The sequence below is a fragment of the Chlamydotis macqueenii genome, chromosome 3 (assembly GCF_036417535.1).
Source record: "Chlamydotis macqueenii isolate bChlMac1 chromosome 3, bChlMac1.mat, whole genome shotgun sequence".
NCBI lineage: Eukaryota > Metazoa > Chordata > Aves > Otidiformes > Otididae > Chlamydotis > Chlamydotis macqueenii.
Genome location: NC_141558.1, coordinates 123,486,265 through 123,498,278, shown reverse-complemented (window position 1 = coordinate 123,498,278; position 12,014 = coordinate 123,486,265). Strand labels below are relative to the sequence as shown.

The window sequence follows — 12,014 nt, the reverse complement described above, 5'->3', positions numbered from 1 at the left end:
GAGAGGAGGTACAGTAGCATTGTTCTATGTCAAACAAACTCAAAGCATGATACAGGAACGCTTCCAGCAGAATCGCTTGAACAACCTTTGAGTTTATCATTAATCTGGAAGCCATGATTTTTCTTGGAATGGCTTCTGCCTTAAAACCTTCCTCAAGACCAATAACCGCAAAAGCTTTAACCATCAAAAGGCCTGACAGTATTTAAATAAGAGGCCTTTGAGATTAAAAAACATACTTCAAACAACAAAAGGTTTCTTAAGGTACAGAGGATTGGAAATTATTAATCAGAGGAGTCTGTGAGGCTTGAGATACAGTGGGCAAGACAACAAGACTTCTCACTTTATTCCATAAGGAGAGAAGTGAATGATTTTTAATTTTTTATTATTATCATCCTAGTATGATGTACCTTATTAGGACCTCAAAGTACCTTAGTGCCTGCTTGGCTGCTTAACCAGGCCAGTGACACGCGGCTTATCTTTGATCGAAGCCAGATAGCTGGGAACAGGAACGACAGACTTAACACTTGGCCTCTGCTGCTTTTGTATCACTGCAGGCTTTAGGAGACTTCTTGGGCAATGCCTGTGCTAAGCACCACTGAAGAGCCATCATCCATATTTACTTGACAAATATCATGTCAAACACTCAATCCTTTGCTGTGGGAAGCTTTGCTGATGTTTTGGGTTGGGTTTTTTTTTTGGTGTTTTTTTTTTTTTTTCACCACTCTACCCTTTTCTCCTCTTGCTTGCCCTGTGACATTCCCTGCCAGAGCGGAAAGCTTAATTCCTTACGGCATCGTAGGCGTTAACTGGGCTAGCGTAGCAGCCGGTGAAAGGCAGGAGGGCGGACTTGTCTTTGGACTTGATAAGTGGAGAAAAATGGCATCTTAAAACACTGGCTTTAACTGGAAGACAGGAAGCGAAGCACTGGATCAAACTGGTCTAAGAATTCTGGTATCTTGCCTCTGGCTATAGCCGAAGTCAGCTGACAAAAATAATAGTGATGCACCTGGCTTTTGTTATGCAATGCTACAGGAGGGGAATTCCGTCCTGCTTTTTGCAAAGATCTGCACATGCCCAAAGTTATGACATGTTCTTACGCTGCATGGCAGTTGCTGACCGGGTTTCCGCAATCACCGCTGCTATACGGCAGTTCCCTAGTTCACATCACTCTCACGGGATAATCGCTGTGCCGTAGATTCAGATCCTGACAGAACAAAATTGCATTACAGGGTAGTCAGAAGAATAGAGGGATCTATCTATATGCTTGCGTGATTTTTGGGTAAGACCTCTTTAATTTGTTTAGGTTTTTGCCTTTTACTTGGCAAGGCTTCTTGGTTTCTGTGGAACTTTCCCCAGTTTAGGAATCTGAACATTATTATAAAACAGCACACTGGGCTTAGATTAAAAGATCATTTTGGCCCGCTATTGTGCTCTTCCCTGGGCATCAGCTCATGGCTACTGCTGGGGAGAGGGAAAACAGCCAAGGAAATGTCTCCACTCACGCTCTCCTTCCTCCAATAACTTGGCTCAAGGACTTCCTAAGCCAGGTCTACTCTCTGTGTATTCAGGTGATGGGAGCGTATAGATCTTACACAGTGAAACGCTACAGATGGTTGGGTTTCCTCTACTTTCATTACAGGTTGTTTTCATTTTAGGGAAGGGGGTACAGATAGAGTTAAAGTTTTTGGGATGCTAGAAGAAGTGGAACTCATATTTTTCTTAAATATAATATCAGGAAGCAGTTTGTACCATAGACACTGGTGCGTATGTGAGATACTGCCTCGATTTCTAACAAGCAGTCTTAAGGATTATCTTGGAGCAGCCTGTTCCTGCAAGCCCTAAGCGTTAGAGTTCAAAAGAGCTGGGGAAAAATACGGAATGTTTATTGATGTTTTAGTCATAACATGGTATTTGTATTGCCTGGAATACTGCCCTTAATTTCACATCGGTTTAGACTGTATGCCCTACAAAAACATTTTTCTTCTGCAGAAATGAGTAGACACTTCTGTTTTGTGCCACAGCTTCCCAGGTGCCTCGGTCTGTGTCTATTCAGTAGCGTCATCGGCTAGAGAAGTAGGTGGGAAGCACAGATATAAACTGTATTTAGGGAAGCACCTAAATTCATTCTTCCTGAAAGCCAGAGTTTACTATCTGAGATTTTGCACACCAGCCTGAAGATAAGAAAGGAAAAGTGTTTAGTCACTTCATATGCCTGTACTGACAGCCTGCTTGACATCCAAACCCAAAACTTTTATCTAGACTCCTGCGTAATAACCTCCAGGGCTTTTCCAGCTTCAGCTGTTGTGCCACAGCCAGGTAATCAATTAAAAAAAAACAGAAGTAGCTTCTAATATTAGATGGTCATGAGGTAAATGTGTTTGGAGGCAGGCACTTAGCGGAGAGAAATATAGCTTCTGTGTTTTCTCATTTGCTTCTTTGCTGCTTTTACCACAGAACAGCACAAGAAATGAAACGCTGAGCTCTGAGCACTCTCCATGTTAACATGCCATCCCGTCAGCATCTTCTAACCTCATGGCTGAAAATGCAATAAAAAAGCATCTACCCCCACCTCAAACCCCAGCTACCACCTTGAGGAATATTTTGTTTGAGGTCTCTTTGTCGGTGCACGCTTTGGAGTTGTGTGTGTCTGTGTAGGTAAAGGCTAAGTTTGATTTAGAATTATTAGAACCGCTTGCCTGCTTTATTTTACACCATCAATCACAGGGAATCCAAGAAATCCCTGAAGACATGAAGATCTAGTCCTAATTTCTCATAGTTCTAGGGCACTGCTGGTTTGTACTTGTCTTGGGTTTTTTTTTGTGGGAAAGAAAATGAGAAATCATGTTCTTCTGGCAAGAAACTAACCCACAACCGTACAATTATTTTGGCGTAATATCTAAATATAATCATGTAGCTGTTCTGCCCTTTAATCCTCTAGAGCTAATGTCACTGACGTTTTGATTATCCTGTGTGCCCCATAGGATTCTTCTGTCTGATTTCAGTTACGCATTTGACAGGGGTGTAACGATCCTACTGTGTTAACGGTGCCGTGGATATATGTTGTGTAATGTTCTTCTCAGGGTCCTCTTAAGCATCTAGCTCTGTACATCAGTAGAGCTTCATGGCTTCACTTTCTAAAATCCATCTTGATAATATATCTATTTAGGCGTCAAACCGTAAACCTTAATTTAAATAAGGAAAGCTTTGCTTGCGGGGTGGAAAAAGATAATTATAGGAAATATTATGGAACCATGAATGATGAGAGTTGGGCAAAATTAAGGTTATAAAGAAAAGTCCTGTTAAATTGAGATGGACTGCAGAGCAGGAAGAGTAGTGAGCATTAGGCAGTCTCTTCTGCTTAATTTACCTGGGTTAGCGTATGGATTTGCAGATTATAGAACAGCAGTGTGGTTTGTTTCTATACATCCCAGTAATCTATGCCTTTAAAAAAATGATTGTGAGAAAAAGAAAAGTAAAAAACTACCAGTTATCTACCTTGCTTGAGTGCTCCTTGAGGCTTTTCTTGTTATTTTATTAATGTTTCCTTTTTGAGATTACTAATTAATTTAATTGCATTTTCACATGTGTCTATGTATTGCACTCCCAGAGTAAAGATTTAAGGAAAGAAAAATGCGAAATCTTGTTGCTAACTGAATGCAGTCTTGTACCACAGCTAGGCCTGGGCCTGGTGTCCCTTTGTGTCCTTCTCTTTTACGAGTGTTTTTAATTCCCCTGAACTTGCCCGTTCCTTGCTGACCCCTCCACCCCATCCACATTTGGGTCCACGGAGTTCTTCCTGCAGCATTTGTCTCATCTTTTGCTCCATCTGCCCGCGTCAGGGTACGAGCTACGAGGTGCATTTCAGACTTGGATCTGTAGCGCTCGGAAGGCAAGGCAGATTTTTAAGTTGACCATTGCCATTGAATCACCTTTCTTTGCCGATTAGTTTTCCTCAACTTTATACTAGAAAGTGTAGTTTTCTGTTATTTTTATGTGACTACCAGACCCTGCACAACTTGAGAAAAACATGGGTGACGAGCGCGCTTGGTCTCTGGAGGTTTTTGGGGAGGGAAAGCGAGGTGTGGGAGCCATGCTGGCCTGCAGCCATGTTGGCTGCTTGAAGCCTGTCCTGACCCGGAGGGTGAGGGGTCTGTGCCAGCCCCTCACCCCTGCGCCAAAACGCGCTCCCCATCCCCTCACAGCCCTTTGAAATTAGAGTATTATTGCAAACAGAATCTAACTTTTTAGTGTATTGATTTAAGTCTGGCGACCCTGAAGGAAAACTCCTTCACGGTGGGGAGGATAGAGCCTTTCCCAGCATGGCGTCCCTGTCCCCCTCCCCGAACTCTCAGCCCTCCTCCCGCCAGCGGCGGCTCTCCGCGTTTGGAGCGAGGGAGGGGTGAAAGGGTGCGGATTTCGGCCCCCGGTTGCGGGCGGGGCGGGGGCGGGAGGCGGCGGCCAGGAGCGGGCCCGCCCCACCCAGCGGGAAATTCCCCCTGAAAAGGGCGGCGTGCGGGGCGCGGCGGCCCAGCCAGCCAGGGCGGGAGTCGGGCCTCGGCCGTCCCTGCGAGCCACCCCTTCTGTCTGTCTGTCCGTCCGTCCGTCCGTCCCGAGGCGTGCGGGCGAGGAGCCCCGCGGCGGCAGTGGGCCCGAGCTGTCAGCATGGCCGGTGAGCGGGGTTGGGGGTGTGTGTGGGGGGGGTACGCGGGGAAGGGGGTCGCCCCCTGTGTTTGTGGGGTACGGGGTGGGGGGCCCCCGAGTGTCCCCGGGTCCCGCGGGGCCGCTGTCGCAGGCGCGGGGAGGGCGGCGGGAAGCAGGGCCTCTCCCCCCCCTCCTCTCCACCCGCCCTTCCTCCCTGTCCCGGCCGCTTTCGTTTCTTCGGCTGGGGTGGGGGAAACGCCAAAAGCGTCGTCTCGTTCTTATTTTTCTGCTGCGAGGGATGGCTGGCTTCTCCTCTGCCGTCTGTAAACTTCATCAGGCAGGAGTAGGGGAGTGACACTGTGAAAAAAAGGGTGACATGCCTGTGCTCCACCATCCAGACATCTGCTTGTGCCATTAAATCCGTGCCCGCCTAGCTTGCTCGTAGGAAAAATTAACGAAGAAACATCACGGGGTTATTCAGATGAGTGGCGACAAGACTTTCCAAGGCTGTTAACTTTTCAAAAATGGATCTTTCAAGTCTTAAAATCCGGTCATCGAAACGTTGAGACGCACGGGTCTGGTATCTGGGCTGGAGACACGGACGGGCCGCGGACTCTTGGTGCTCAGCAGGATCCTGGTCGCGTAGGAACTTGGCCTGTGAGGATGCAAATGAAGATGAAACAGAGGTGGCATAAATGCAAAGTAATGCAGATAAGGGATCATGCGTTGAGTAATTACAGCAAAAAGCACAATTAAGTCTCTTTAGGCTGGATTAAACCGGATTTGTCATCCTTTCGGAAGGTGTCTCTCTGGTATCTTTCTTAGGGTTTAAAAAAACCCCTGAAAATTTAAGACTTGGCAGGATTAATTAGAACAGCATTTCTAGGGAAAGATGGTCTCCACCCTCAAAACTTAGGGGTGTGTGTTTTCTGTTACCACTTAGCAAGGTATGAACTTTCACTCCTGTTAAATATATGTGTGTGCTAACAGTCAACAGAGAGAGAAAACAACTGGATTTGTGTGGAGGCATCTTTTAAACGTTAGGTTGTGTTTTAGAATGGCAAAACTGAAGCAGGGCAGCACTTTTTTTTCCTTAATCTATGGTTATATTTTCAGTCTCATTAGGAACTAGATAAGGAATTTTTCAGTAGGGGAAGTTCATAACTTCCTGGTACTAACTAGCTTTTGTAGTTGGCATTTTTTTTTTTTCTCTTTTGGTTGCTGTTCTGTAATGTAACACGATAGTAAAGAGGAAGTTCGTGAGCAGTTTTGTCTCTCTGTTAGAATCTGTACAGTTTATGGATTCCTAGGCAGATTACTGCTCTCTAAAATAAAAATGTATGCTTTTGGTTATTTTAGATTGAGCTAAAATGTGCTATATTACAAATCTACCATCATCTTTTTTTTTTTTGCCTGAAGTGTTGCAGGAGGTTGTAAGCATATAGATTGTTGCTCTTGCTTTTTAGAAATGGCTGTTGCTGTGAAGGATGTCGGGTCACCAGTGATCTGTACAGAGCAGCGCCATCAAAGTTGGAAGGCAGTGCTTCTCCCGTCTGCGTCTCGCTGCAGTCACCTCAGATCATAGGGTTTCGTGTGATACTTTCACATCTTCCACAAAGACCCACAGCGGCTTTGCCTTCACACGCAGAGCTTGCTGGAGAGCCTGTTCACGGGGCGCTCGTAGTTGTGCAAGAAAATTGCAAGTGGTGTAGTCCCTCCAGAGCCTACTTCCCTTGAGGAAAGGAAGAAGACAAAACGTACGAACCCTTGATCCTGCTGTCGCTTTGCTGTGTCACGCTTCCTCCCTAATGGCACAGGCAGTGTTAAACTTTAAACCGGCCCAGGTTTCTCATCACGGAGATGGAAGTGGTGGTGTGAGTTTTTGGGATTGTCCTCTTGTCCTTTTTTTGTGTGGCTCACAAACAGATGCGAGTAAAACAAGCTTCGCTTCTTGAATGAGTATAAGCTGGCTGAACCCTTGGAGCTGTCACTGCTTTTACCTGTTTTCCTTGTGTAAGAAATTGAAACGCTTCATCTCCTCTATTTTAGATTATTTAGTGTTGTATTCAGGGCGTGGGGGGAATAAAAATTTTCTAACAAAGAGAACAAGAGGCAGGTTGTGATATGTAGCATAATGTTTTTATTGCTAGAATTTTATGTAGACAAAATTATTTACAAATGCAAATTAAACTCTTAAGCACTTACATGAAGGATTAGCTAGATTTTTGCTTTTCTTCCATTTCAAATGCTTTTCTGAGGTGTTCTGGGCAGGTAGGTAGCGTGAGTAGCCATGCATTTATCTTCCAAAATTAGCGAAAGAGAGTTTGTTTTTGACAGAGCTGATAGTTGTTTGACAAGCCCGGCAAGACCTGAAGAGGACAGGTCTTTAGCAAACTGTGTGGGAGCCAACAGACCTCTGTGTGTGAGAGCAGATTGTGAAGCAGTTAAACCCTGCCACTTCGTGAGCACGTTGCTGATTTACAAAACCAGGGAATGCTGAAGAGCCCCCCACTTCACTGCAGAGTGCTGATAATACCTTTAGTTTGCACGAAACGCTTTTGTGCGTTTCCTCTCTACACAAGACGTGATGACACCGATAATCACGGTAGAGATGACAACGTGATTCGTAAATAGGGCGAGAGAGAACCAAGATAAAATGACGTTTCACGTTTAATCTCTGGGGGCTGCTGTGTCATTAAGCTTTACTTTCCCACAAACACACCTGCCGTTGAGCAGTGGCTTTGCCTTCAATGACATTTCTTTCAACCACAGCCCTGTAAAGATCACTGAGCCCAGAGTTTTGAAATAAAGTCCTCTTAATGGGTGAGAAAAAAAGCCCTCTTAAGCGAGTATTAATAGAGCATGAAGGGAAATCGTTGGTTCAAGCAGAGTGTTGAAGGCTTGAGGTGGTTGTGTTCTGTAGTAGTTTCGAACGGTGAGGCTCTAGCTAGTTTTGACAAAGGCGTAATGGATGTGGGTGTACCGTGCGTCTGGTTAGCAGCCGTGTAAGCGTGTGCATCTCCAAAGTAAGATGATTAGTAGGCACTTTACTGCAATTTTGTCATTATAACATTTAAAATAGATTTTTTAATTTAGTAGATGGATATGTGCCTGTAGTTGTGGCGTACTGTGTTACGTAGGCATGGAAAGGTGAGGTTCTTTCCTCTCCTCGATTACATGATGGAAATGGGAGGCTGACTGATCTGCAGCAGTCTCTCCTCGCTGCTGGCAGAAATGCTCTGTTGTCTGGTCCGCTGGACTGTCCCGATGAATACAATGGCATGAGTAAATTCACGTCTGAAAGTTAAATAGCCATACACTGGAGTGTGAGCTTGGTTTTGTAAGGAGCTCAGACTTCTGCACTCTCTTTTAAACCAGCTTTACGTCACTTCTAGGCTTTTTTGTTATCGATGCCTGTCGCCCCCTCCCCTTTGCTGGACTTACTTATTATCCGGAAAGAGAAAATGTGCAAAGCTTATCTAAAGGAGGGTTAGGTGAGATGTGGGGAGTATCTGGAAGAGATGCCATCTTTGTAAGTAACTGCGCCTAGAGCAGCGGCTAATGTGTATTTAATGTGACAGCTTATAGTCTGTTTTCAGAAAATTATTTAAAATCTACTTGATGAGAGGTGATCAGTTTAGATATTTCATTTTGATAAATTGTTAGAAAGGAACATAGAGAGTCCTAAACCTTAGTTCTCAAATGTTTGCTGCCAAAGACAGCCTGGAGTTGAAACACATTGTGCCTTTTTAAAAGGCATTCAGGATTGGAGTAGGCACGTGGTGTTGAAGACAACTCCAGCGGCAGAGTTGCTTTCTCATACTGCCGTTTGACAGCTGTCTGTAGGTGTGTTACAGCTGAAATGTGCATTCAGGTAAGACCAAGGTGACATCTCGGAGGTGTAGTTCTTTCCATCCCTTCTCTACTTCTCTTAATTACTTGATCTTTTAGGTTATAATGTTTTCCTGCTTTGGTATGAACTGCTGCGGCACTGCAAATGTTTGTGATTGACAAATCCGAGGCGTAAGGTTCAAGCCTTGTTGGCAGGTATACCTCAGTCATTGTAGGTGCAACAAAAGAGAAGCTTTTATTACGGAGTTAAGATTGGAATCCACCTCTTTGCCAAAACTCATATGCTGTGGACCTTGGGCAAAAGGAAGTAGGGGATCTTTTACCCTTTTAGCACTTTCAATATATTTAATAACTGTTTTGCTTATTATGTTGAAGTCCAAGCACTTTTTTTTCAGTGCTGTGCCACAGGATGTTGGCTGTCATGTTTGTTTGTGATGCTGAACCTTGCTTGAGTAGGATGCTATTATATGAAGATGACAGAGAGCTCAGTAGACATTTCCATAAGCTATGTTCTTCTGGTCGTGTAGCACCGTGATGATTCAACTCCTACAATATTTACTTAGCCTCTGCGATTTGTTTTTCACATGCCATCCCACTGTTGTCACTGTTTGATTGACTGTCCTGTTTGATGTTCTCCGTGAGATACATTAACTGGCTTGTTACTGTCTGGCAATAAAACATCACTTGAAAACTACTTACGCTCTTGCTAAGCTAATGTCTTTCTAAACCCCCCATCTAAGAGCTGTGCTGTCTCTTACTCTCCTCTGTCACTCGTGTTTCCTGAAAACCTCTTTTTGACAACTGCCCGATAGCTTTTACTGAGGTTTTGTTTTCTGGGCAGATAATGCAACTAGAAGCTGACCCTGTGGGTGGGGGGCAGTTCAAGATGTAGAACTTGATACCAGCAGTCAGGTATTTTCTGAGCCCACAGTGATGCTGTTCAACCCCGTAGGGTTTTTTTTTGCATAATTTGCATAGTTTCTGCCTCACTATAATAGGAACTAAGTCAAATCAATTCTGAGGAAACATGTTCACTTTCAGAGGACATTTAAGAGAACATAGGACTGACAGTACTTATACTTTGAGAGGACAACCATTCCTAAAAGTGTATTATAATTAAAAATACCAAGCATTCTCTCAAAATATTGATTTGTTTTCTGTTGAATACGATCCTCTTTCATCAGACGCATACTCTGTAATGGGTAAAAGAGGCTAAGTTCTAGGTGAGATGGAGGGGCTGGCGTCCTGTGCTAATTACTTAGAGGGCATTGATCCCTGAGGCTTCATTTAAAATCTCTGCTCTTGTCCCCCATCTTCGGAGCGTGTGTGCGTACAGAAGAAGAATAGACTGTCTGAGAAGGAAGACCAAGTGGAAGGATGAGAATATCAATAAAAGAGTCTAGATCTTCTAATTCTTACACCTTCTGCTGCTTGTTAAGCTCTACTGTGTACTAACGTTGAAAATGTTTTGCTTTGGTTTTAAGGTGGCCCTGAGCCCTACATTGAAATATTCGAACAACCCAGGCAAAGGGGCATGCGTTTCAGATACAAATGTGAGGGAAGATCAGCAGGAAGCATTCCAGGAGAGCACAGTACTGAAAACAATAAGACGTTCCCTTCCATACAGGTAAATACCACTTTTATCCGTGAATTACCATTAACATTGTGCTGTAGCTGTGCGTTGGACTCGGTGCAGTAAATAAAATGCTTCTCATTTCGCGTTCTGTTATTCTTTCCTTGGCATGCAAATATAGTTGCGACAGAGTGGAAAAAAAAAAGAGTTCCTTGCTTCTAGTCATTAAAGATTTTTGTTTCAAATTTATAAGAGGAGAAGGTGCACAGGTAGTTGACAAACTGCCAGTAGAGAGGGAACTCGGTGAAGTTACTCATTGTCTGGGAACCATTCATTATTAGCTTTTTTTCTTTATGCACATTTGTTCTGGTTTCTTAGTTAAGTGACTTGGGTTTGTTTTTACTCTTGGACTGCAGCATGAATTTTGGGAGAGCTTTGAAGGAGTTTACCTACAAAATTTGAGAAGGCTTTGAAAAACTACTGGGCGCAACATGAAAGAAGGTGCTCGGTACAAGTGAGGAAAGTAAGAAAGTGACTTAGAGCCAGTGATTCAGTGATTAGGCTCTGCAAAAGAAACTACCATGAAGCATGTGAAGTCAGAAGGGGATACAGAATTTAAAAACGAGCTGAGAAAGGGGAATTATGTGGTCAGAGCACCTGCAATGAAGACGAGTTGGGGGGTTGCATTATGGATGGGTTGGGAAATCCAGAATGAAGGGATTCAGAGTAGCACTAGCAGCTATGATCAGAGCAGGGACAAAAATACAGAGAGCAGAGGTGGAACGGAAGCACTTTGGTGGTAGTTTTTACGTGTGGGACAAAGGATGTATCAAAGACCCTGGACAGGTAGGATAAGGGAGAAGAATTTCTGGTTTCCTATTTTAAATTTAAATTGCTAGTGTTTCCTTGATCTCTTTCAAATGGGAGAAAATCTCTCAGAGATGAGACTAGAGAAGAAAGCTCAAATATAAAGGGGAAATTAGGAGTACGTGCTATCTTGAAGTACATGACAGTGACCAGGAACAGAAGCTGTGTATCTGTGTTTGCAGTGTGTGCGAGTATTTAAAAAAAAAAAAAAAAGTGGAGCCAAAGATAGTCTCTGGAATCACAGTAGAAAAAGAGCAGATACAGGGGATGTGAAATCTGAAAAATGAGATGTTTTAGGCTGAGGCATAAAGGCTCTTTAAGAAGAGGGAGAGTTTGTGAAAGACAGTCTTGATAGTCATGGGTTGAGCAGCAGATTGAGCCTCTGCTACATGAAGCAACTGTATAAACTGGTCTGGCCCTAAAGCCAGAAATCCTAAGGGAAGAAACAAACAAGAAGGTCCTTCCCTTGACTGTCACAGTGCCAGATTTAATTAAGGCACGCAGGAAATCGAGATCTTGCCAGACTCTCCTTTTTTCAGCACTCTGCCAGCTGAACAAGGAACTCCGTAGGCTGCTGGTGAGAGTAAATGCTTTCACAGGCTCTCAGCCTATGGCTGTGGCAGGACTTTTTTTTTTTTTTAATTTATCCCTGTGCAAAAAGGTAACACAGACCTGAGACTAAAACAGCTTGTAATGCTGTAAGGACAAATGTAACAGGACATATTTAATTATCCTATCTAGCCTTAAAATTAAAGATGCAAAATTCTATGTAGGTGACCACAAACAAATGCTTATTGAAAGATAGGTCTAGCTCCAAAGATCTTAGGAAAAAGATCCTAAAGCCTCAGGGATAAGAGCATCAAGTAGGGAAAAAGGATCTGGACTCTTAGCCTGGACTGTGCTGCACGTGAAGGGCAGCCAGGACCCAAAGGGGAGATGGGACATGGTAGGTGACCGTGCGATCCTGGCGAAGTTTGTTCTTTTTTAAAGGTGACTCTTGATGACAGAGCTGATTGCTACCGATAGCAGGTGATTTCTAGGTGAATTCCTGCCTCCCTAAAGCCCGTAGGAGGCTTTAGTG

At 43.9% G+C, this 12,014-nt stretch overlaps 1 protein-coding gene across 2 annotated transcripts in view; it reads left to right on the top strand.

The window, feature by feature from the left end:
* The first annotated feature begins 4,526 nt into the window (after positions 1 to 4,526).
* Positions 4,527 to 12,014, top strand: part of REL (REL proto-oncogene, NF-kB subunit) — a 31,780-nt gene continuing 24,292 nt past the window's right edge. The window contains exons 1-2 of one of the 2 annotated variants that reach the window (XM_086744033.1): positions 4,527 to 4,669; positions 9,978 to 10,120. In XM_086744033.1, coding sequence (XP_086600159.1) covers positions 4,663 to 4,669; positions 9,978 to 10,120 — 150 coding nt within the window. In that variant the 5' untranslated portion in view covers positions 4,527 to 4,662. Of the gene's footprint in view, positions 4,670 to 9,977; positions 10,121 to 12,014 lie in introns of those variants that run through there. The other variant, XM_086744034.1, reaches the window with a different exon arrangement.